At 42.8% G+C, this 27,096-nt stretch overlaps 1 protein-coding gene across 5 annotated transcripts in view; it reads right to left on the bottom strand.

Annotated features, from left to right (window-relative positions):
* runx1t1 (RUNX1 partner transcriptional co-repressor 1) overlaps positions 1-26,040 on the bottom strand; it is a 58,223-nt gene extending 32,183 nt beyond the window's left edge. For 3 of the 5 annotated variants that reach the window (XM_051390314.1, XM_051390316.1, XM_051390313.1), the window contains exon 1: positions 25,490-26,039. In XM_051390314.1, the coding sequence (XP_051246274.1) occupies positions 25,490-25,517 (28 nt within the window). In that variant the 5' untranslated portion in view covers positions 25,518-26,039. Of the gene's footprint in view, positions 1-11,319; positions 11,438-25,489 lie in introns of all 5 variants that reach the window. The other 2 variants (XM_051390315.1, XM_051390317.1) reach the window with 2 other exon arrangements.
* Between the last annotated feature and the right edge of the window lie 1,056 nt (positions 26,041-27,096).

Here is a 27,096-nt window from a genome sequence, read left to right on the forward strand (position 1 = left end):
AGAGAGGGAGAGCTTACCATTATTATAGAAAATAGCTGAACTAGAAACATATTGCCATCAGACATTTTTCCACAGCAGGGCCAAGCAGGGGGCTCAACATATTTAGAAAACTCTATAAAAAGCATTGTTTATTTACAGTATATAAAGCTGGCCTGTCATTGTCATTAACAACATGATGTCAAAATAATGATATAAATGTTGCTTTTTGAGAAAAATAGAGCGAAGTAAATCAGATGTAACTCTTGGTGAGCCTTGTTTGGACGTCTGATGGAAGCCAGCCTACTGAAAATTACTTTCTGTATACAGTTTGGTTCATTTGTGATGCCATGCTGACACAGAGCCAAGTGAACCCAAATGGATCTGGGTGTTTTCCCAGGCAAGACTCTATGCCAACAGAGAAGGACTCACACAAAACATTCAACACAATGCTGACGACACATGGCTTTATTTTCCTAAGCTTCACACACAGCCAGTGGGTCGCCTCTATTGCCATTGTGATATAGTAAATATATCTGTTGTGTGGCTTAATATTGTTGCAGCATATATAAGATAGCACTGTACATAGTACACAAAAACAACTTCATTATTTGAATCTCATTGTGGGCAAGTATACTTTTGCATTTGTGGGTCTATAAACCAAAGCTTTTCTGCTGTCAGTGCTGAGAAACAAGCTACACACACACATACACAAACCCTCTATGGACTGCTGGACCCAAGCACAATTTAAAATCACTGATGCATGGATCCACTCCATCTCTAAATGCAAACACATTGATACACACTGTTACACACACATGCCCAAGTGGCAATTTGTATCTTTTTCCTTGTTACATCTCCTTAAGCTAGATGGGACCGTCTCTCTCCGCTAATTTGTATCTGTGTGTGTGTGTGTGTGTGTGTGTGTGTGTGTGTGTGTGTGTGTGTGTGTGTGTGTGTCCATGCTTAAAGAGATCATATAACTGTCTTCGGGAGCAAAATCAATTCTCAACAGACAGTAAAAGGCCCTCGTGTTTTACATGACAGTTATCTTTTACTATGTGGAGAGAGACAGATTCACAGAGGGAGAGGAGGACGAATGGCAGGGCGGATGGATGGAGTGATATGCGATGCAAGGCTAAGGTAGAGCTCAGTTGGTGTGCATAATGGGTAAGAAAACAGACAGAAATGAAAGGTTGAAACAGATGTGGAGATCTAAAAAGAAGGAAAGGATAGGAAAAGGGAGGTGATGATGCTGAAGACAAGGAGAGATAACATTAAGCGCCCATGAGAGACAGATGGGAAAATCAAACACGAGAGGACGAGCACAGAAAAAAAGAGGGCAGAGGCTAACACACAGGGAGGGAGGATTCCTGGGGAGTGGGGGGCAGTGGGGGAGGGAACCAGCCTGTCTGCCTGGTGTTTTCAAAATATCACATGACGGCTGCCATGTGTTACAAATTACTGCCGGTTAACTATCTTCCCCAAAAACTGCTCCGAAAAAATATGTCTGCAATTTCTGAAATGTGTTCCAGGGCTCTGCTAAGTAGAACCAGATTTGCAAAACAGAAAAAAAAAACCTCACCGCCCCTTTCTGAAAACCGCTACTCTCTTTTCTTTTTACGCTCCCTCTCCTTCTCCCTCCACCCCTCCCTCCTTCTCCCTGCAAGAGATGTTTAAAGACGTGGGTCTTACTCACATCTGGTGAGCAGGGAGCCAGAGAGTGGTGTGTTGGTGTGACCTCGCATGAGGGCATTTCCAGGCTTACATGGTGTGTGTGTGTGTGTGTGTGTGTGTGTGTGTGTGTGTGTGTGTGTGTGTGTGTGTGTGTATACCTGTGTGTTTGTGTGTGATATGGTGACCATGGTTTGCTAATGGCTCTGAGTGGCGTAGAGTATGGCTGGAGGCGGAGAGGGATGGCCTCTACAGACACACACACACACACACACACACACACACATACACATGCAGTACCATAGTGGCCATTCCAGGTCAGCAATGTGTCTTTGTCTCCTTTCATCTGACCATTACACACTTTCTCCTCTGCTCTTTCTTCCCCATCGTTTCACCTTTCACTGTCTCACCTCCCTGTCAGCCCACAGCCATCTGAGGCCACTGACAAACAAGAAGAGAGGATCTCAAAATGGGCAAGAATACCTGTTCACAACAAAGCTTTGACATACACTGACCTGTGAAACATTACTGACAGAGACGAGTCAACCATAGAGTTGCTGCCTGGATTCAGACGTTCTGTACTCTGGATAAAACATAGGTGATATGTACTGTTCATTGGACACTGATTTTTATTTCTTAAATCCAAAAAAATAAATCCAAAAATGTGTCTGTATTTGATTCAAATATAAAAAACAACAACCTGTGAACATCAGATATAAACAAGAATAATACAAAAGTGAATACAAATACTGTAGTTTAACCATTCATTGTGTCTTTCTATTGCTTTGAAGCACACAATCAGCAGCTCAGTCAAGGTTTCTCTTCATTTTTCTTTAAACTGAAGGACTTTTTGAGCCATCCTTACTGCAACAGGACCCACATTACTCTAAAGTGCAATAAACAGCATCTTCTTTTAGCACACAGAGTATTGCAATATCACTTAAATTAAGCTAACAATCCCAAACCTACTCCTTCTTTTTTAGATGTTTAGTGGAATTTGGTTAAAAACACTAACAGTATGACACATACTGTATATGCCACATGTAAATATAGTATTTCATGACTACACATGATCAATGTAGCTACTTCATATCAGTGACAATGACATAATTCATCTGAGATGTTTGTGTCTGCTGTTACATTTGCTGTTAAGTAACCAGAATCCTCAGTACACAACAGTAAAACTTCGCTCAGACTTCATGAAAGTTAACTCCCCACTGTGGGACACATGTTGCAGTCTTTGTTCTGCAGACGCTTCGGCTCACTGTCCTTCCCACATCCAACCTCCCACTGTCCATCAAACAACAGCAGCTTTTCAACCAGCACAACTCTGAACTCTGTCCCCACACCCACCACCAACACTAGTAATAGCATCATCATGACAATCCCATTGTTTTGTTTTTTTTCTGCGGCATAAACACAAATACACACACACACACACACACACACACACACACACACACACACACACACACACCGGCTCAGACACACAGCCTAACCGCTCTCCAGTGCTACAGATGGATGCCACCACTCTCTCTGGAGCGTTGCCAGCGCCAGCTAGTGAACAGCTTGCCTGGCACAGAGCTCTGCGTGTGTATGTGTGTGACTTTGTGTGTGTGTGTGTGTGTGTGTGTGTGTGTGTGTGGGTGTGTGTGTGCCTGCAGAAACAGTAGCGAAATAGCCTAGCGCAGATGGGTGGCCAAAATAACTCCCCCCAACCCCCCTCCCCCTTCCCCGCATACACACAAACACACAAGAACACACACGCGCACACATATGCTCTAGAATGGAGATACACATGCAGACACGAATACACACACACACACACACACACACACAAAAACAGTGTCTCGGTTCTGCTTAAGTGTTCCCGACCTGGCACACGCTGCCGCTTGCACAGCTGCTTCCTTAGAGGCACACACACTTATAGACTCACTCACACACACAGTGTACACACAGTAGAGGATTGCAGTTACATATACACACACACACACACACACACACACACACACACACACATACATCTGTGCTTAGTTTACACTTCCTGTTTAAGGCATTGGGAAGTATAAAGTCCACACTCCCCACCCACACACACACACACACACACACACTCACTCACACACACACACACTGCTGCCACCACTCCTACACCACCAAAGCCCACACACAGACAGACATATGCATTCCTGTGCATCTGCCACACGCACATCCACACACAGACACACAAACACACAATTATACGGTGCTTTATCCTCGGTAGCTATTCAACCTTGTATGTATCTGCTCGTTTTCGCAACACACAGAGAGAAAACATCAAGGCGTTCAGTTGGAAAGCTTCCAGAGCTGGCAGCCTGCCAGCAGAGGCCTATAGATCAGCATGATCATAGGAGTGTGTTAAGACACATCACTGTTTAATGATTTGACAATGAAATTAAGACATGAAAGCTCTTGCTGGAACAATAGAATCAACAGAATGTAATTACTATGCAGCTGTATACAGTTGAAACCGTTTTAATGCTCAAGGTGTGATGTGAATCCTTGTGACAGGCAATCTGATGTTGCTTCATGCTTTGACTCTGTGATTTTCATTAGATGCAGCTGCACGGTAACTGACTCATTCAAGTGCTGCTTCTGAACAAAGAATTCTTGAAAACAGGAGGTTTCATATCCATTTAGGGGCGAAAGGGTGCTCTCTTAAGATCAAACAAAGACAGAGAAACTTTAACAACTGAGTGAGTCAGTCGGTAGACAGCCTGCCAGTCAGTCAATGAGCTTAGGCGGCTGGCAGCAGGTACCCTCGCCCCGGTACATAGGGGAGAGCATGGTGGCTGGCAGTGCCAACTGTGCGCTGGGTAGTCGTGCCAACTCTACCAGCCTTGCAGTGTCTGTTTGCCAGTGCCATCTGGGAAGAACAGCTCTGCGCACATACAGTACCTCTCCTCAGCTCAGAGGGCACAGACACACACACACAGACACACAGACACACACACACACGCATGAATGCACACAAGAAAGCAAGGGCAGATATGCACTCCCACATGCATGCAGCATGCACACATATGCATGGTATGAATGCTGCACACACACACACACACACACACACACACACACACACACACACACACACACACACACAACCGGCCGCTGACAGCTCACCATCTGCGCGCTGCCTCTGACTCTCTCCCTCTGCTTCGTTCTCTGCCCTTGTTTTTGCTTTCATAAACTCTTGGTCCCTCTCCTCCCTTCCTCGCATTCTCTCGTCTCATCATATCGGCATAATTTCCAAGCCACAGATTCCTGTGTTATGTCATGACCACCTGTTTATTAATGCTTAACATGTATTTTTTTATATCATGATATAAGATTAAGATGTGTCTTTGCTTGACAGGTCTTTTTCAGGTTACCTGGAATTGAACAAGACAGACAGTCCACAGAGATGTACAGATGCGATGAGCGATCCTAACAGGTGTCCTTAAGTGGTTTACTCATACTGAAATACATGTGTGTACACACGAGACCTATGGAAACGAGAGAGAAAGATGAAAAACATTGTAACAAAAGGAGTGAATGTAAGGTAGCCCCAGTAGTGAGAAGAGAAGAAAAAATCTCATAGAAGAGTGAGTGAAAATGAGAACAAAAGAGGGGAAAACAATAGAGACAAAAAGAGTGACAACAGTAGTTTAAATGACAGGAGAGGAGAGGTGAGGAGATGAGAAAATAAAAAGGAGGTGGAGAAGAGAAGTGGGAAGGTAATATGAGTTCAGAACCGTGGAATTCACATCAAAGAAAAGCTAAAACAGGTCACTGTCTTTACCAGAGTTTTGCCTTGGGTGAAGCTCTCCCTCATATGTTTCTCATTTAAACGCTCTGAACCACAGTTTGAAAATGAAGGCCAAGGAGAGACACAAGTACAATACACGTAGCCATGTCCTTTTCGGTTCAGCTGGAGTATGTTCACATGTGATTTAGCTCATTTGCTGAACATAGCACTGAAAGAAATTGTTGCTTTTCCAGATGCCGTTCCATTTATCTTAATATTTGTATCCCTACATCACAGTTTAACAGCTTGAGTTTTGGAATACCACCAAGCTATTACTTTTCTCCCCTACAACACAACAGCTGTAATATTTTCAATCACAGATCTCCCATCTCTTCCTATTCCTCGCTCCATTTATTTCTTTCCCTCTCACTGGCCACCACTACCTGCCATTTATCCCCCCCCTCCTCCCTCCCACCTTCTGGCAACTGAATCCTGCGCTCTCTTTACCACTTCTACACATTTTCACCACTCATCCTCCTCTATCTCCTTACGCCTCTACATTCTTCTCTCCATCCAAGCCCCCAAAAACACCACATGCTCTGGCAGCAGCAGAAGAAGTAGCCTCATTACAAACAAGGAAAAGCCATTTGGAGCAGCCGTCTGCTGCTTCTCTGCCCCTCTCTGAACTCTCCTGAGAAGAAATGCCCCACATCTCTCCTCTTTCCAGCTCTCTTCTTCCCTTCTCTCCCTCTTGGATTCCCCTTCTTTCTAATTATTTCTCTCTCTATTTCTCTGTTTCTTGAGCCACTTCCTCGCCTTTGTACTACCTTCATATTTGCTCTCTGTCTTGATGCACAATTATCTGTTTATATTATCATGTGAAATAATTATAAACTCTAATACTGTAGATTTTCAATGAAATGAACCACATTCCACTGTTGCGTTACATTAGACAACTTATTAACTAAATCTTGTTTTCTTATGTTTTACTTGCAGAATTTAACACAATATAGAAAATAACTTATATGTATAATCGTATAATCACAAAACTCTTCACACTGAAAGTTGATGAATATTGATGTATAATATTTTACTTACTTTACTTTTACTGTTTTTGGCCTCTTGGGTGCAGTGGAAACCGATTATAAACTATAAATAGTGACATATTGTCACCTTATAAAGGTGATATAATGCACTTTAACAGCAACATTAGCATTTGTTAAGATTTGTGTTTGTGTCCACCTGATGAATGTGCGTCCAATATTTACTCTCCTTTTAGCTTTGCCAGCTTTGTCAGCATTTAGCACTTAAGTGGTGAGCTATGTTGACCAGCTAGCCGCTAACTTTGATGTCTGATGTGTGGGGGCTGGTAGGATAGTGTTCAGTGTATAAGAGCTTTTTCACTGCCTGCAGCTGGAGCATAGAGAGTGAACCAAAAGAGTAACGTTGCAGCCCATAAAACCACGACAATGTGCAGACAGATGCTAAAAAGCTCTGTCTTGCTAAAAAGAGAGTTGGTAATAATTCCCTCTGTGTTCATACAAGCAATTCTGTTCACATTACATTTAGCCTTTTTATACATTGTTAAAATAAGAATAATGATTATAGCAGCTTTCATATAATCGCCACTAGGCTACACTGGTTTCATTTATATGATACAGATATCAGATGTTGCTACCAGACTAAAACAGGGTAGTGATGTCAAATCTGAAAACAAAAAGAGAAAAATGAGACTGTGTATGGATAATGCATTTAGTGCCTACAAGAAACATTTATCATTTTTGTTTAGTGACCTCAAACTTATAGTGTAGGTCCATTCGGTTAAACTAATGGATTGAATCGATTCTCAGCAGTGGTTCCTGCAGTTAGAAAATGAATCACTGCACCACTTCCTGTCATTTTCTCTATTCTCCTCCTCATTTCTTCCCTCCTCATCCCTCTCCTTGTCTTCTACCGTGGCTCCTTTTTCTGTTTCCTCCCTCACTCTGTCTTTTAAAAGCTCTTCGTTTCTTTTCACCCCTCATTCCTCCCTCCAGTGCTCCCTCTCCCTCTCTCGCTCTCTCCTTCTGCTCTGCCATCATCACAACATCTGATTAACATATGTCTGGGCTTTCACTCCCTGTCAGCTTGCAGGCATCTGCACACATGCACACCCACACAAGCACACATATTCACACAATCTCATGCACTATGTCTCATGTTCTGGAAGGTAGAAGACAAAAAATGCCATCAAAATTCCCCTGAACCTCTTTTTAACTGCATTTACCTCCTTTTGTGTGTGTGTCTGTGTGCCCACAACAGTGAGGATGCGAGACAAAGCATCTTAACATTATTGCCAACAAGCCTCATGTTCCCTAGTGAGCTGCTTAAAATGCCAGTAATGGAGGAGAGAGAGAAAGGGATAAAGTAATATAATAAGACACAGAGAGAGACGAGATAGAGACAGATGAGAGTGAAAATGAGTGTGTGTGTGTGTGTGTGTGTGTGAGTGTGTGCGTGCTCATAAACAACAGCAATAGCTCCACGAGCTCCCTTGAGACTTGTGGCCCCTGAAAATTACTCACATTCATAAGCGTATTCTCTCTCTTTAAGCTCATATTTCCTTTCATAAGCAGACATTGATACAATGGATTTAGTTTATTCAATAAACAGCAGTTGGGGGCTTAACTTCATATCCCAACTTCCAGTTATTGTAATCAGAGATCTGCTATTGATTATTTTCCACATTGGTGCCAGGAAGGCCTGCCATGATAACCAGCACCAGCCGATGCCAGTTGAACTTCGTGATCAGTCAATACAGTGGAAGCTTTTCACCTGATAGGGATTTATTGGCTCACAGCACCAATTAAATATTTTTTTCATATGTGTGGAAGCGCAGTGTTGGAGGATGCTGAAGCCTCTTTTGAAGTAATTTGTTCTCACCGCTCTGTCCCAGATTGCCTGGAATCAGTCCCACTTTCACCATCTCATCCGCAACAAAAACATGTAATAACAGCAACAGACGTAGTAGGCAACCAAACAAATACACTAAAGTAAGAGGCTTGCCAAAACACATAATCCAACTGACAGCAACAAAAGCTTAGCAAAACTCCACGTCCAAATAGTGATGATTGTTTGCACTGGTCTATGTTTTGTAATTCCTATAATTTCACCTGTTTGTTATACTGGCATTGCCTGCCATTTGAACACTTTTGTTAAAAAGGGACAAATATATTTGAGGCACTCACATTGCAAATGCCACATTTACAATTGCATGGATATGAGTCGTGCTGTGTTAAATTACTCTCTCTGTGTGAGCGTGTCTGTGAATCAGCATCAAGGGCTTACTTTATTCAAGTATTAAACAAGTCAACTAGTCAAAAAGCTGCAACTCTGATGGCTTCAAGTAAGCTCGCTGCATCCAAAATATAGATCTCCCTTTTCTCGACTCCTAATACCCCCCGCCCCTTCCACACACACACACACACACACACACACACACACACACACACACACACACACACACACACACACACACACCCTATTCAGGCTATTAAAGAGTCATTCCCAATATATGGGTTAATATATGTGCTTAAATTCAAAACAGGCAAATAAAAGGCTTTCTTCATACAGGCGCATTAACAAACTGAATAGTAACACAATGCTGATGAGGAGAAAACGTTTTGCTAAGGGGATTTCAATGGACCGGCGCAATCCTGTGTGTATCAGCCAATCTGTGTGTGTGTGTGAGAAGGGTGGGGGGTGAGGGGTAGCTGGCTTCCATAAGAAAGAATGGGAGTGACTTTTTTGTGGAAGACTTGATAAACTCAATAGAGCTTTGGAGGGCCCACTCAATGATGAGTCAATGAGGTGGACTTGAATAGTGGGGGTGATGGAGTGAGCACACACACACACACACACACACACACACACACACACACACACACACACACACACACACAAATTGCTCTCTTCTCTCTCTCTCACACACACACACACACACACACACACACACACACACACACACATATGAGGAGTCCCATGAGACTGCCTCTGGCCACTCAGCATGTGTAGGTTTAATGGCACAGAGCGATGTGTGTGAGAGAAAAGAGAAAGCTGGATATATGCAAAAAGAGTAGGGATGCAAAAGGATGTAAATATGGGGTTGTGTTTGGACTGGCACAGCAGCACACCACATCACCAGACACCCAGACATGTGTGCTTCCTTCCCTCTATTCCCTTTTCTGTCTTCTTTGCCTACTAACCCCTGCTTGTGTGCTGTCTAAAATTGATGTGTGGGTATCTGTGTGTGTGCACAGCCTACAGAATACACAGGCCCCCACACAGTTTACACCCCAGTGGAGACCATTAGTGATTCTCCACCAGACACTCAGGAAAAGACATAGTCTGAGAGACACAGGAAAAGAGGCAAAAGTGTAGAGGGAGGGGGTTGGTCCGAATCAGGAGAAGGATGAGAAGAAGAGAGAGTCAGTGACAGACTGGCAGACTGATATACAGACACACACAGATGGGAAGATAAATGAACAGATATTCTGGCAGCGCTACACAATGCTGAGAGAAAAGGAAAGGGAACATCAGGGCAAACGTCAGTACTCTTCCTCTGTCTCTCTCTCCCCTCTTTCGTAGTCAAAGGATCGACCAAAGATGGCCTCAGCTTTAGTGCAATCTGATGTAACTCGCCAGAAACAGAGTCTCAATACTGCGTATCAAACATAGTCATGCCCCAGTCATCAAACTGAAGAAGGACGCTTTGTGAAATCTCTCCAAAATGACAGACTTCACGGTGGACAGTTAGTGTATCTAACAAACTCCAGTCCATGTACGTCATTAATTAGGGGAAAATTAACAACCGTTCCTTCAGTAAATGTATAATTTATGGAAGAATGGGAAGAGGACTTCAGGAAACACCTATAGAAGAAGAAAGGTCAAACAACAAGGTGGAGGGTAGAAGGAGTTGAAAGAGACATGAAGGAGGAGAGGAGAAAAGAAGGAGACTAGTTTGTGTAGTGCAATGGGCCAAAAGAGGCGCTCCACTGGGCTGCACTCAACTGCACTCTGCCTCCTGGTCACATATTGCCTGTGAGAGTGTATATGTGTGTGTGTGCACAAGCACGACGGCTGCATGTGAACAACAACTCTGGAAGAAGGGAGGTTACATATGGGCTTGGCCTTTGTGTGTGTGTGTGTGTGTGTGTGTGTGTGTGTGTGTGTGTGTGTGTGTGTGTGTGTGTTGATGGAAGTGAGAAAAAAGGGAGCTGCAGAAGGAGAGCAAGTGAAAGCGAGTGTAGTCGAAACGGTGCAATCAGCGGAGTAAAAAAGCGAGCGAGAGACTCCCTGTGTGTGCGGCAGGTCCCCAGCCATCTGGACACTCTCCTCCCTCCCTCCCCCCTTCTCTCCTCCCCCCTCCTTTTCCTCTCCTCTGCCGACTGGTGTGCTATTCATGGCGGACCCATTTCACCTTTCAATGTGTTACGCCCGCTCGCCACAATACATGCTAATGAGGTAGAACAAATTACTTTTTTTGCTGTGGGTGCATGCATGTGTGCGGGCCTGCTTATGTGTGTGGGTGGACGGGTTGCTGAATTCTTCCAATGTCAGCCGTGTTGTTAATGGTTATGCAGAAACCATTTTTGTTTTCTCACCTGAAGTCACAAAATAGCTGCAGCAGATTACTGACACATGATCTAATGTCTGGCACAGATGTTTGATTTCTAGAGCACTGAAAACAGTAAACTCTCCAATATATCCAATAAACCTTTTTAAACAGAGTCTAGGGAGCTGTAATTTGAATGCACTTCTCGCTGTGCCACAAGGAGCTATAGCAAATAAACCATATGATCACAATAGGGCACTGCCTCATTTCATTTCAGCTTGGGCAACCTCAACCAGTCCTATAAATCCTCACTCACGGCCACCTTCCATTTATCCACCACTGAGTTACTTGGCCCAGTTCCGATCTGATCTGCTCGGCGATGATAAAGTGGAGAGGTGGCTGTCAGTGGAGACAGAGCGCACGTTTCCAGCTCCCTGTAACACAGATGACACAAGATGAATGGAGTGCTTGATTTGTTGCAACAGTACACGAGACAGCACAACTGACATCAGCAAGAGAAGTGGCGACAGGGAGAAAAAATAAAGAACAAGCAAGCAAGAAAAGGGAGTGCCAGGGGTGTTGAAAGATTGAGGTGCAAGAAAGGAGATGGAGAGAAGAGAGGAGACATTTGAAAAGAATAGATAGTGGTGGTTGAGAGCAAAAAAAAAAACAAAGTGAAAAGGCAGAAAGAAAAATGTGTAGCAATACAGACAGAATGACAAACAGTTTGTCAAAATAAACTTCCCTTCAAGTCTTTCTTGAGTAGGCGTTGCTATTCTCTTCTCTCTGCATCACTGGGTGGCGCTAACGATACATCTGTACACCTGCCAACTCTCTCTCCTTCCCCTCTTCCCCTCTCTTTCTTTCCATAGTGAATCATTGTGACAGCCTGGCTTGGCAGTCATAATTAACCGAGTGCACTAGCTAGTGTAGCACCCCATGCAACACACCACAGTGAGCAAGGGAGAAACTCACAAAGCACAGAGTGGACCAAGCTCATAGTCAGAGCTGCCACAAGGTACGACAGTGGTGGCTGCGAGTGTGCGATGCATTATGTGTGTAAACCAGAGGATGCTCTAGCACACATTTATGTGCTAAATTGTGTGTTTTCATCAGATTGTCAACTCAGTGACAAAGACAATGAGAGGTAAGTGTTGTTCTTAAGGGTGGTGAAAAAAATATTTTACTTTTAGAGGCTACTCATTTGAGTGTCATTGGTATTGTGGCTAAGGTACTAAATTATGTTCATATTTGTTAGTGTTCATTGAAAACTAGTCATTTAAAGACTTTCAAATGTTTAAAAGCATGATGGATGACTTCCTGCACACCAGTCCCTTCATTTTAGAAAAAAAGTTCCATAAAAAGTATTTTGACAGTAGTATTACTATATATCAGTATCTATAAAAATGTCTGTCTTTCCATGTATTTGTATGTAAATGTGCCTGCTTTGGAATCTGTTTGTATTCCCTTTCCTACTCCATCCTGACCCAAAGGAAAGCCATTCATGTTTGGGCTGCATTTTCCACATGTAAAACACAGATTTCTTCTGCAAAAGCATTTGAACAAATCAAGTTATTAGGTTATTTTTAACACCCAAGGCATCCAATTAAACTACCCAATTCTCCTTATCAAAGCCACAGTTCTCCAAAAACGAAGGGAACAACACACATGGATGTAACTCTTTCCACAAAAATAGCCCTAAAATCAGTTTCACAGCAGTTATGATGCACTAATGGAAATGGTGCCACAGTTCCTTTAACTAGTACAGCAACAGGAACCAGGCCATTCCTGGCTCCCCTCCCGGCCCCCGGGGCCCAGGGCCCAGCCCAAGTCACCACACAATGGGTCGGCAGAATGAGAGGAACCGCCGGCCATCCAGAGATAGCCCCGCTGGTCAGGAACCAGAAGGGGAACCAGAAGGAATCCGGGAGGGGGGAAGAGGATAGGAACCCAGAGGATGGGAACCCAGGGAGCAAAGGAGAGGAGAAGGGTGGGGATGTTGGCTGGTCGGGGTCAGGATGTGTGTGTGCGGGGGACAGTGTTTGTGTGTGTGTGTGTGTGTGTGTAACAGACAGTATTTTGCTGTTCAGAAAAATGTCTTGTTCCCATGCAAAAACACGCGCACACATTATGCTGCCAGGATGTTGTTGCTTCTTTTCAGGTAATTAAAGTTAGAACAGCAATTGTGGGATGGAAAGCGAATGGAGGATAGTTGATGGAGCAGGGAAGGGGGGTAGGTAGGTGGTGGTAGGACCGATGATCCTGGGTCTAACCCCGCCGTCCTGGCTCCTGCCCTTGGTAAGTGGACTGTCCTGTCTGGCTTCTTCAAACTGTGAGTCAAACAACAGGTCTGAATGTGGCCCTGGTGCTTCTGACCAAACCTTTTCCTTGCTCTAATTTGGGGGTCTCAAGTGAAACATACATAGACGCGGTGCCCACTGTTTCCATGACAACAAGTGGAGCAGATATGCTCTCCCAACTGTCAAAAGATATATGCACACACGTATGTGCACATATGTGATTTTCTAGCACTTTTTGGGCTGCTGTCACCGCTGGAATGACAAGAGAGACAATTGCAGACAGGACAAAGGAGAGAGAAAAAAGGCCAAGTAAGCAGGAAGGTGATTGGCTAACATACAGAAGTTAGAAATATATTTTACACGGAATAAGAATTCTACCCTATTTCTTACAGTGAAGTTGTGCTAGAAGGGGGCTGCTTTTTTGCCAGTAATAACAACAGTGACCAATAACACAATCTGAACCAATAACGCACATATGTGACTATTCTATTATGACTGACTTGAAAAAAAACTGAACCTAAGTATGGCATATCTTTTCTCAGTAACTAATGTTCTTCACCTATGTTACCCTGAACCAGACTTGCCATGTGTCTGGCTGGTAAAATAAAACACTGTGTCCTTGCTTCTTCCTCTGGCACAAGTGCACCATTACTGCTGCTCTCAGACACTAGAGAGACGAGACTGTACAACCTTTCCTAAATCAAAACCACTCAGCAGTATAAAAATTGATGGTTTTCGAGGGATGGAGGGATGTCAGTGTGTGTGTGTGTGTGTGTGTGTGAATGTGTGTATGTATTTGTGGTTCTATGTCCATCTGTGCTTACAAATGTGCATGCAGTGGAGGCAGTACTTGTATTACTATGTAGAGATTTCAAATATTGTCACTTCTGTTGCTGTCATTTCTAAAGAACTATACTAAGATTCAGTTCTAGGAATTTATGAATTTAATTTTTCTTACACTGTCACATTGATATTTCCATATTCTGATTTAATTTGCAGGGTGTGAATGAAAACACTGGCACATTTCAAATGAGAAGAAGCAATGTATTTAAAATTGCTCCCCTCGCGATGCACATGCAGAAGCTGTTTTCATATATTTAAAAACCCCCAACAACTGTGAGCCTCTTTATCCATCTTGAAATAAGGCGGCCTCACACTGGCAATCATCTGAAAAGCAAGGAGTCTGTGTCACATTTTACAAGCTTTCTTCCACATACCATGAATACAGCATTTTTCCCAACCTCTTAATCCCCAGTTGCACTATAATTTTCTATTACAGTAGAACAGCTATATATAGTGTATACTGCAGCTCGAATGTAACTGTGGTTAAGACTTGTTGTGTGAACTCCTTGACATGGACTAGTTAAATATAGGCTGACTGATTTCATATGTTATTTTTCCCCAAATGCTGAAAAGCTTCCAGCGTGGAGGCAGTTTAGCATTAGTGGCTGTCTAAAAGAGAGACAGAGAATCTCGAAAACACATTAGAGGTCTGAAAGCTGAAGCTTGTATCTGAGCTCAGCAATTTGGAAACTCATAAATGTTGTTTAACATCTTGTAAGGGGCATTTCTCTTTCTCTTTCTGTTGTCTGTCACTACCTCCATTTCCCTATGTTGCTTGACTCTGCGGCTTCTGGCGTCAGTCTCCAGCGGGTTTTGAGTCACTTACAAATGTGTCCCACTTGCTTTTCTCTTGGTTTCCCACTTTCTGTAATTTCAGGGTCTTGTTCTCCAACTGGCAGAGGCAAACCGGATTACATCAGAGCCACAAACACACAGACCTCACTCACCCTTTCTAATAACCTGGCTTTTATTCCAAAACAGGAATCCCATTTTGGATTCTTCCCACTGAGCACTGATACCTAAAGTCTGACAGTTTGTGCCCCCAATAGATGTGTTCAGTCCACAAGAATTCTATAAAATCAATAGTAGACCCGACTATCTGAACTAAACTAATGTCTTGATTATTACTTAAAAAATCCTTACTCAATATTTGCAGATGAATGTATCTCAATGTTGTTCCATCAGTGACTTTGGAATGCAGCCTTTGGGTGATGGATATCTTATTTTGAAACAAATCTTCATCTCTTTCCTATCTTTTCTCTCCATTTTACCTAACTGCACCTCTTGCCTTGTCCCCACTCACCCTTCTACCTCCACATCTTTCCTGCTCCCCACTCCCTTTTGTAATCACAACCTAATCCTCTAAAATCAATTCCCCATGAAGATACCACCCACCCAGAACATACAGTACACACATGTGCTCTCACACTCACACACACATTCAACCCAGTGAGAGGTCCCCAAGACACACAATGAGCAAACACCACACTCAGTCCACACCATTACCTGCAAAGAGGGGAGATTTCTGGTAACACTGTGGTTGCAACAGTACTTGCAAACACAGATAGAACATGTTAAAAGCATTAACCTAATGACATATTAAAACATATAAGATTAAAAATAGAGGGGTTCTATGAAAATATACAACAGGTAACTGTGTGTTAGGGGTTTAAATTATTAAAACCAGCAATACAATTTAGCTGCAAGTGTAATCCTTTTTATATGGTAATGGTAAACAAACATGGGATCAGGATAAATACCCAATTGTGTTTGAACCAGTGTGTGTGTGTGTGTGTGTGTGTGTGTGTGTGTGTGCGTGCGCCATCCACACTTGATCAGCTGGTGACTTAGTCTTGTTGTTGTTCTACCAGGCAAAAGCCCGGGGCAGTGCACGACTAATGCATTAGTGTCTTTGGCAGTTAGCGGCATCTGTCATGTGTGGGTACATGTGTTTGTGTGATTGTGTCTCGTAGCCTTGGGCTAAGTGGCAAAACCAAAGATCTGTTATATCCAAATACATTTTGCTTACCCACAATGAAAACCTTATTCTAACATTAACATGATTTTTTAAAACTTAGTTGCCTGACATTTAGTCTAGTTGTCTCGCCTGCATTTCGTTGCATATAGCTGGTCTTAACCAAAGCGTTACCTGCTTAAAATTAATGTTTAGAGAAACCTTTCACTCTTAAGAATGGTGCATGCTGTGGTCTCAAAAAGTATTTGACGCTGCATTTTACTGTTAATGTTCATTTCACAAGATTCTGTGAGGCTGTGTTGCATTACAGTAACAACACTGGTTTAATAGAACATAATTGGCAGTAACAATGAGCTCAGCATGCTTTTGTTAGGCAGCTAAATGACAGAAAATATGTGGTGGAATGAGAGAGTATGTATGTTGTGTTCATGCATACAAAAAATGGAAGCAAACATTAGAATATGGTATCTTGTGTGTGTGTGTAGGTGTATATGACATGCTACATAAAAACCTCCAAACACTGGTCACTCTATCAAACACACACCGGGAACATTGCACGCCACCTAACATGGCAAACTCAAAGCTCGGCATGCCTTCATTTTAGATTGACAGCCCTGCCATATGGTACAGAGCTGCGTGTCTTTGTCTGCATATTCAACTTCTTACTGTGTGTGAGCATGTGAGAGAGCAATTTGGTGAGTGCACACCTGTGTGTCTGCTTGTAGATGTGTGTGTGCATAGGATGTGTAGCTGAGCTCCGTGTATGTGAGATGGTTAAATTTGCAAACATAAAGTTGCAGCTGCGCCACAATACTCGATCCCTGCGCAGCTGTGAATTATTATGTGGACAATTTAATATTGCCAAAGAGGAAATAGCAAATTAAGATCTTAGTTTGGCTGTACTGCAAAAGTGTGCGGCAAAACGTTTTTGAGTACATTCGTTTCCAAATAAACATGTCTTCTTCCTACAAGTGAACTGATGCGATGCGTCTCTGATTCTATCACCTTGAGTAGCAGCTTTATGCTCTTCACTTGTAAATGGGTTGTAGAGGTGCAGACAGAGACCCAAGGGTCCTACTCAAATGCTTAAGGGGAAGGGGCTTTCCTCTCACTAAAGCATCCTCAAACTAACAACTAGGCAGTAATTTGTCCTCTCACATGGGAAGCATAAAAACCAGAACCCCAAAGTCTTTGCAGTTATGGAAAAAGTGAAGAGAGAACAAAAAAGCCAAAATACTTTATCTCCTCCTCTAACTGAAAGTTATTACATTTTCTGAATGGTATGACTTTCTAATGGTTAGCATATGTGAATATGTGTGCACAGAGAGAGCAGTAGTTGAGGCTAAGTTAATAGCACAAGCAGAGGGGGAACTGGGAACCCTTGGCTTATAAAGGATACTTGTTTCCCTGCCGCACCAAAAACCAGATGTTGATAAAGAGACATAGGGGGAGGAGAGAAGACAGATGGGCAAGAAATTACCGTCACTTGGGCCAAACATCTTGAAACATCTGCAAAAAAATTTCAGACCTTACAAGGGGAGATGGATTTATGCTCTCTCCTGGATTTTTATTGCTCCATGAGAGCCCTTCTCCCTCCTCTGCTCCGCGCTTTCTCCCAGTGTTACCAGGACTAAAGAGTTTCGCCGCAATCTGGAGCTGTTTAAATCCTGGAAAAAACTCAAATTCTTCCACAAATGGCTTTATCGTGTAGAGAAGACAAACACGTCCGCGCACTGTAGGAGCCATAAAACTTCAGAGAGCGCTGCAGTATCAAGTCCACTATCACGCCGACTAACTCGATATGAAACACTATAAATGTCAAGGTACATTGCAATACAGACACCAGTCTGTGTGTAGACATCCTGCACATGTTGGCCCGAAAACATAATTCATATCATATTTCTAAAAGTGGAGTTTGGTTACCATGGAGACACATCATCTACGCTACTATGAAACGCGCAGCTGAGGATGACATGTCCATATGGTGGGAGTACGACAGAGGGGAAGAACAGATGCTTTGATGAAAGGGCTGTCAATCGCAAATCCATAAGAGCAGCTGGGGTCATGAATGTATATCAGATGACACTACAGACACAGACAGACAGACATACAGATAGATAGATAGATAGATAGATAGATAGATAGATAGATAGATAGATAGATAGATAGATAGATAGATAGATAGATAGATAGATAGATAGATAGATAGATAGATGGATGGATGGATCTATCATTTAAGACTGATATCTGTCTCTTCCATTTCTAAGGTTTTCTATCTGTAGTACACAAATACACAGGTGAGGCCTCTTTTTTACTTAACCACCATTTTCTGCTAGAAAACCAAGACTTTTTTATTCCCTTTAAGAAAAAAAAACCTCTGAGTGTGATTATTGTGAGCGTAATCCTCTTTTTTTGGAGGGGGAAATGCCATCAAATATCATTTTTGTTGAGATAAAATGGACTGTAATTTTGTTCCCGACGAAGACTGTATCGACTGTGAGCATACAAACACTTAGCGGGTGGCTAGCAACAATTCAGGCTATTGAAGGTTGGATGGGGCTGTGGGGGGACATGTGGGGAAGGAAATACTGGAGACAGGATGCAATAGAAGTTAAACAAAATGAGGCTTTTACTTGGCCCCATTTTGGGAAAATGGACCAGCTCCTTCCATTTCTTTATGTAACCCCCACTGTCTCCTCTGCCACTCTCCCTCTCCCTCTTTGAACCAATTTCCAAAATGGCCCTTCCTCGAAATAATTGACACTCTGCGTTTATTATTTGAGGCACCTGCTGTCGGTTTGACAACAAGACAATCGGATGGAACAAGCGGCCGTCGTCCCATTGTCCCATCTCCCTGTTTGTCTGTGACACTAACTGACAACAGCTGGAAGCCCTCTCTTCCTACAATACCCATCATGCAAGTCAAATTCAACCACAAAAGAAAAGGGCCTCATTATTTGGCTGCAGTGGTGTGATTTTAACCAGCAAAGAGGGGAAACAATGATTTAGTTGTGTCTGCTGATGGTAGATAAAAGGCTTGGAGCAACTGGAAGTCCTTCAATGACAGTAGATGTGTCTGCTCTGCCATTCTCGACTGTGGTTTACGATGAATATTAAAGAAACACATCTTAGATGCAGATGTGTGTTGGCTGTTTGCACCTACTCACACATACACACATGTACCGACACACATACGGGTGTAGACATTCACAAGACGTGAACAAACACATGCTCGCATCTCCTAACACACACGTATTTGGACACTCATCCCCATCTCTCCTTCTTCTCTTCTCCTCTCTCCAGCTGTAATTGACTGAACACGTCAATATTCGGAGGGGAAAAAAAACAGAGGGTCCACTGTCTGCATCTATTGATCCACGGTTCTCTTTCTCCCTCTCTCTCTCTCTCTCTCCCTGTCTGCTGATCTTAATTACACTTCTTTTTACCAGGCTAGCCAGGGCTCCACTCCAGTGGCTGCCCTTTTCATAAAGTGTACCATCCAAATCCATACATCAAAATTAATGAGAGAGAACCGAGCTGTAAATCAAACATCGGGGGTGTCCAAGCTGATAAGCAGGGATGCTGATCATAAATTATGTCCTTTAAAAATTATAAAAAAAAAAAAAAACAGTATCAGAAGGGTAGAAGGAGAATTATTTTCACATGTTCGTGCAGGTTAACGTTAACAATGTAGGATTTTTATGGAGGAAGCAACCTCGGGTTTAGGTGATTAAAACCGCCAAAGCGTGACAGGGCTGAGGTGAGGTTTCTCCCCACTCTCCCTCTCCCTCTTTTAGTTCTTCTTTCTTTGTCTCTTTCTTTGTCAATTTGTCTGATTTTCTGCCTGCCTGTTTGTTTGTTTTCAGAGCTGTCTGTGTGTGCTCACCCCTCCGCCCCTCTTTCTCTCCCTCTCTCTCTCACACACACACACACACACACACACACACACAAGGACAAAAACGACTTTTATGGTCAGGTTTTATGGACTGGTAGGGAAGCAAGCCGGCCTATTCTTCAACAATCGTCCTCTCGTGAACTAGGGGAGAAAAAAGGCTCCTAATCGCACAGTTTCACAGCTCATACTCGCCATCAATCAAACCTGTCTGTGTGTCCTCAGCATTTGTGTGCGCCCACCTTCCAACATCCCGAACCTCTCCCGAATCACAAAACAAAAGCTATTAGAGATGGCAGGGAAGTAATCTCTTTTCACATGTGCCCACACTGCCTACTTTTGCTTTTCATACAAACTTTCACTCAATACATGTAAATACACATATAAACATATCCAACCACACAAACACTTCCACGCCTTTCCCTTCCACTGTCTAGTTTTTTCAGTGTAATTTGGGTGACAGGTGAATATCGAGGAGGTGAGCGATAACGGGTAACATCTTCACTCAGCCACATTATCGCCACTCCACATCACTAAGAAGTGCCTATTCAATATCGTTACCTTTGGCAGAGTGCAGGGAGGGACACACTTTTATGTGTGTGTCCTTTTGTATTCATTAGACATACTGTATAGACACCTGCATGTGCACTTATACTCACACACACATTCACAGAATCACATCCAGTGGCTTATCTTTTGGAATAAGAAAAGGGGCTTGTCAGGATGGCACATTGTATGTATGTGTGTTTGTGTGTGCGTGTGTGCGTGTGCGAGGGGAAGGCAATGTGCATTAGGGCGATTACAATATCAGCCGACTCCAGATGGAGGCAGGAAAATAAACAGTGGGAGAGAGAGAGCGAGACAGAGCGAGGGGAAAGACATCATGAGAAGGAGCCTAAGCGAGAGAGATTCTGTATGTGTGTATGGGTGTGTGTGTGTGTGTGTGTGTGTGTGTGTGTGTGTGTGTGTGTGTGTGTGTGTGGCAGTCTGCCTGTGTGCGATACAGTTTGAGAAAGTGAAGTTAATTAGCAACTCAATCCCAGTCTATATACAGAGGACTGAGAGAGCAGTGTGTGTGTTAATGTTGTCCTGCACATGTCTATCAGTGTGTTTTAGTCCAGGAACTATGATGAAGATACAGTGAGCCGTCTACCTAAACAACTTTAAAACTACATTTCCCAGCTGTCTGTCTTTAACAAAACTGATAGTACAGCTGCCTCTATGTTAATGCTTTTGCAACAGTTAAGAAGAAGGAGAACAAGAACAAGAACAAGAATTTATATTATCATATTTAGGAACCAAGCTATTATAAATATGATTTCCCATTTGTTTCCTAAATGGCTCCGACTGTAAAAACCTATGAAGAATTAACTGCCTCCATGAAACTTGACAAATTGTCAGACTCTGCCCTGTTGGCCTCTTCTTCACTTGCCCTATAAGTCTCATGTTATCTGGAGTAAAAACACGAACAAGGCCAATAAAATCAGTTTGTAGTGCTCACTGTTGACTTTGACATTAAATAAGCTGCTGTAAAGGCCAACTCACAACTACAATAAAACAAAGACCTCTTGCTTTTGTGAGTGCCAGAGAGCGTATACACACACACACACACACACACACACACACACACACACACACACACACACACACACACACACACATATACATACACACAAACACAGGCAAGTCCTTTTATACCACTGCTGCTCTTTCATGGGTGATGAAATTCAATAAGCAGTGAAGAGAACTGCCCTCTCGCTGATAACCATCAATGGGCCTATCGATCTACAAGGGCATGTGTGTGTGTATGTAGGTGTCTGCACACACACACACACACACACACACACACACACACACACACACACACACACACCGTAATTCCATCTATAATTCACTCTGGGACTTGGTAAGAGACAGCTCTGAATAATCAGAACAGATCTATACATCTTGAAGGAGTACACGGAACAGTGGTTTTATTATCCAATTCTACTGTTGACATTTGCCCCCTGACTGCATGACTTCAAATGCAACCTGTACCTACTTCAATACACTACCACATCTTCTATCGTTGCACACATTTACGCAATTGCTGTTACTGAGGTCAGTGCGTTTGAAAACTAAATCAAGAGAATGATGAACACTGTGCGTTTTTTCTAGTTTTTCCTTGATTGAGATAGCAACAAACATTTCAGATTGACAATGCAGTTCACTTATTCAAAGCACTGAATTATACAACAAACAACCATGAAAAGCTGCCCCACTCTATACAGCATGTAACATAGCCAGCCCACAAATGAAGTAGCTTGTGTTCTACATACCAGAATCTAAAAAGACAAAACCAACTTGCCAAATAAAAGATAGATGATCTAACTGATAGCTTTGTGCCAGTAAATTGGCTCAGTTAAAACCAAATGAAACAATACAGCTGATTCAATCTTTCTGGGCATCATAAAATGTTACTGCTGCATCATCCAACAGCAAGCCTTTGCCTTGTGGTGAATCAATGTGTATCTATGAGAAAGCTGAGCCTTACAGCTGATACAGAAAAACACAAGAGGGCTGCATGATGTAGCCGGCATATGAACTCTGTTGAGTCATAATCACTTATTCACAGTAAAGCAAAACTGGACTGCATCCAAACGTCTGTGTGTCATACTTAAAAGAATTGCTTTGTAATTACATCACAGCATCGGAGCCTCAGTATGACTCTGTGCTAAAGAGGAAATCAATGTTTTGTTTTTTTTGCCTTTGACATAATAGTAAATTCATTGTTTGAGGCTGTGGTCTAAGGGCTGTATTTGGATGCAATACAGAACTATTATCTGTGGTTAGCATCAAAAAGCACTAAAGGAAGAAAAATGCAAATAATCATGCTAAAGTGAGTGTGCCTGTGCGTCATCTGCTCGCCACATTGTGTCACTGTGCAGAAGATACACGCAGCATCACTCTCTCAACCTACCAACCAGGGGTATGTGAGTGTTTGTGGTCTGTGTGTGTTTCTGTGCTTGTGTGTGTGTGTGTGTGTGTGTGTGTGTGTGTGTGTGTGTGTGTGTGTGTGAAAGCGAGAATAAAATGGTTGCCATCATTTTTGCAAGGCCACGTCCGTGTCTGTGAGCAGCGGTCTGATGCGTTTGACCCTATAGCCTGAGAGATGGGGGGGGGGGGAGGGAGGGAGGGAGAACAGGTGTGAGGCAGGCTGGTGGCTGGGCAGATGGCCCCTGGAAGAGCTAGCTGATGCTGCAGAGCCTGGACCACAGAGAGTTAGCAGCTAACGTTAATACAAGCCTGTTTATACAGTGTACACTGACTCAACAACACACACTCAAACACACACACACGTGCAACCACATGCACACACAAACATAGTGATAACCTGCAAACAGCACTTATCATTTACTCTCCCCTCATCACCAGCTTTGTTTACCTTTCATTTACTCATTCTCTCTCTCTGTGTCTCTCTCTCTGTGTGTCTCTCTCTCTCTCTCTCTTTATCTCTGCAAACACACACACACTCCAGGTAATGGTCTTTTCGGTCAAGTCACTACTTTAATGGAAGTCCCAGTGGTTCAAGAATTGGAGAAAAAAACTGATGACAATTAATGAAGGCCAGGCAAACCAATTTTGACCACTGCCATAAATAATAATGATAAATAATGATAACTAATAATGATCTGCTTTGGATAACGCTACATATGCATCATGACAACCCAATATAGATACTGTCTTGGAGAGGACAGGATTTTCTCATTTTAAAATAAAAGAGACCCTTATATCTATTCAAAATGCTCATTAACAATTATCCTTGTTTACCTATTTAACTCGGCAAAGACTACATCTGTAGCGGGTCACGCCTTAGAGTGAGGAGTTAACAATCACCCTCTTGGATGCTTACAAAGCTTTGCATGGGACTATTTCGCATGCGCAAAAAAAAATGTCCACAGCCCTGTGGGCTTCCAGGAGATATTTCCTCCCTCTCTAATCCGATCCGTGAGAACAAGTCGGGCATCGGCAGCAGGTTGTGCCCCAGCAGCCTCCCTCCCTAACCCGCATGTCTGCTCTCTTCCCAGTCTCCCACTGGAGTAAAGTATAGCCTAAACCCTTTAATTTTAATCCTACGCCTCTCCATTAAAAAAAAAAAAAAAGAAAAACTTTTTGCGCTTTTCGCTTATGTGATGATGACAAAGTCGCAGCGGATGAAGGTGGAAACTTCACATGGATGCGTATATGCGTTTGACAGTTGTGACAGAGCTCCAGAGGATGTTTTCAAATGCAAACTCTGAAATGCAAAGTCGCTCTAGAAGAGAGGAGAGAGGGAGAGGCAGGGGAGGCTCTGCACTGAACACGGAGGGATGGCAATATCAGTGCATCAAAATAAAATAATAGAAATCTTTCCACCAAAACATCAGCAGCCACAATTTCTTGGAACAGAATGATTAATGACAAAATATTAAATGGAAAGAACAATTTGTCATCCAATATCAGGAATATCCTGTTTATTCCGTGAGAAGGGACTTCACTTGGTGTTTCTAATTCAATTGCTTCTATTTAAAAACCTGCATGCTCTCAGCACTCCATACACATTACTGTCTACCGTGCTGGGGAGGAGTGGCGATACTCGCCCCACTATAAACCTGATAAACTAAGTGTGAGTGTTGCTTTCTGGGGGTTTATCGGCTGATGTGAAGGTTGCTTCTAAAGCGGTCTTGACAGATCGAAAGAGAGACACCAAACTTGATCCGTTAAGTTAAGCCTGTTGCCCGAGAACAACTCTCCATCCTGGGCTCAAGAAATGATGTGTGCTTTTTATGGAGACAGCAGCAAGTTGGTGACACTATTTAAACAAACTGAACCAGTCATTTATGGAAAGCAATTGTTCTTCTGATAACAGAAAATGGAATCAATTACTGGTTGTTCCTTTTAAAGCGCAGTCCTTAAGACACAATCAAGTGTCTATAACGGCTTTGGTAGGACATTTAGATATTCTGAATTTTGAGAAAGTGCGTGTCAGTTGCATAATGTTTGGATATATAGCTGATCTTCAACTTCAGTTCCTTTAAGTAAATTCATATAAAAAAAGAAGAAAAATCTATGTTCTGCTGCTCAGCCATATCTCCCATTAGAAAGAAATGTGTTTGTAACCATATTACGCACAGCGCAGACACGCATTGTTCTCTGACAATGAAACATAAAAAATAAATATTTCAAGAAATAATGTAAATGTTAGCTATACATAGTGTGTTTTTATACAAATCGCTCCACAACTATAATTCTGGATCACCATACCGTCTGCATACTTTACATTAAAATACATGAAATAAAGCACACATGTCAAATTCTACAGAGGGTCAGCAGCTATTTCATTAACATTTCTCTCTTAATTTGGCGCGCACATGAAAATATGAGGCCACAGAACAGTCCAAGCCAAGGTGTGAATGGGAAAATATAATCGCTATAGCAAAAGAGAGAGTCCACTTACACTGAAACGAGGCAGAAATTCCCACCATGCGGTACGTTGATGTGAGAGGGCTAAATAATTTCCAGTCCCTTTGACTCCGCGCAAGGTCCCCTCGATGATCCGCTTGTATCGGGAAGGCGAAAGCTACAGAGTCCAGCCAGCTTTCAGAGGCTCTGGCGGTATACTTCCAGCAGCTCGGAAATGTGGTTCAAACTCCGACAAAAGAAGAAGAAGAAGGGCAACTCACGCCTCGCAATAAGTAATCAGTCACTGGGGATAGTCTGGATGGGAGAGCCGGGAGTCTTGGAAAAGCGCAGAGGCAGAGAAGGAGGAGAGATGAGACAGAGATGGAGAGGGAGGATGCGGTAGTGCGCAGGGCACCCGTTTAATGTTCTGCCTGTCTTTCGCACTTTCCTTCAAAAATCCTTTAAACGTCGATTCGGTCTAGATCGTAGAAATCGTTTTTTTTTTTTTTTTTAAATATGAGAATTCATGCACACACCCTCGGGCTGCTTGTTTTCTGCTTCTCCTTGTTGGTGTGGGGAAGAGGAGTAGCGGCGCTCTGCCTCCAGTCGGCGGTGCGCAGCTGAGCCAGGTGGCGGTGGGCGGGACTGTGGCGCTGCTGAGGAGGAGGAGGGGGAGGAGGAGGAGGCGGCGACTGGGCAGCAGCCAGCATCTGTGTGTCCTAAAACAGGTTGGAAAACGCAGGGTCAGGTCAAGTCGAAGTGTTTTCTACTGTGCCATTGGCACACCAGCTTCTTCACGTCAAGGGCTCCTAGGGAGTTTAGATCAGGGTTTTTTTTTTTTTGTTAGTCAAGGATGGGTTCACATTTGTCTTATAATTATTCGTACATGCCCATATTGGTGTAATGGTTTCTTCTTTCAATTCTGTGAAATCTCTTCCTAATGCAATAAGTGATTGTGGACTAAAGCCTCATTCTGTATGAAAATGCCTCCTAAAGTTCAACCAAAGCTGAAATGATGCTTCAGCAGTCTGAGTTGGACAGTTTTGTTACCATGGCTTCACTCCAGCTCGGCATGGAAACACTAACTGCATTTCCATCTACCAATGTGTAAGGCATATTCAGTTTGTCTTAAAAAGTAATAAAGTTTTTACACTTAACTAAACATCCACTGAAGACATCAGATCTGTGTGGAGCAATCAGGACTGTAACATTCCCCAATTCAATACATCAAACCAAGATAAATTATATTTTTTCATCATGTTTTCCTCATTGTTTTTGATAGTTTGAGGTTTGACTGCACACATCATCTCACTGCACCCGACTGGAGATGTAGCACCACCAGCTGTTTATCTCGTAATGGAAAGTGCATTAATTCGCATTTTCCTTCCAAGATTTTCTAGACATCCGTTTAAAATTTGCGTTCAGTTTTGGAGGGAAACTTGGCTATTGATGGAATGGCTGTAACTTGGTAAGATAGCCACTTGATTTGTAACAATTTGACAGCCACTTGATTTGTATAACTCATATTAAGCCTCTTATACTTCCACAGAATAAAGGCTGTAGATTATTTGTATGGCACTGTAGTTGCAACTCATTTCTGAGTTGAATTATTGAAATCTCTATTTGTTTGGGGAATTCGTTAGTTGTTGAAACAAGTGATCA

This window comes from Dicentrarchus labrax, unplaced genomic scaffold (genome assembly GCF_905237075.1).
Source record: "Dicentrarchus labrax unplaced genomic scaffold, dlabrax2021, whole genome shotgun sequence".
In the NCBI taxonomy this organism is placed as follows: Eukaryota; Metazoa; Chordata; class Actinopteri; family Moronidae; genus Dicentrarchus; species Dicentrarchus labrax.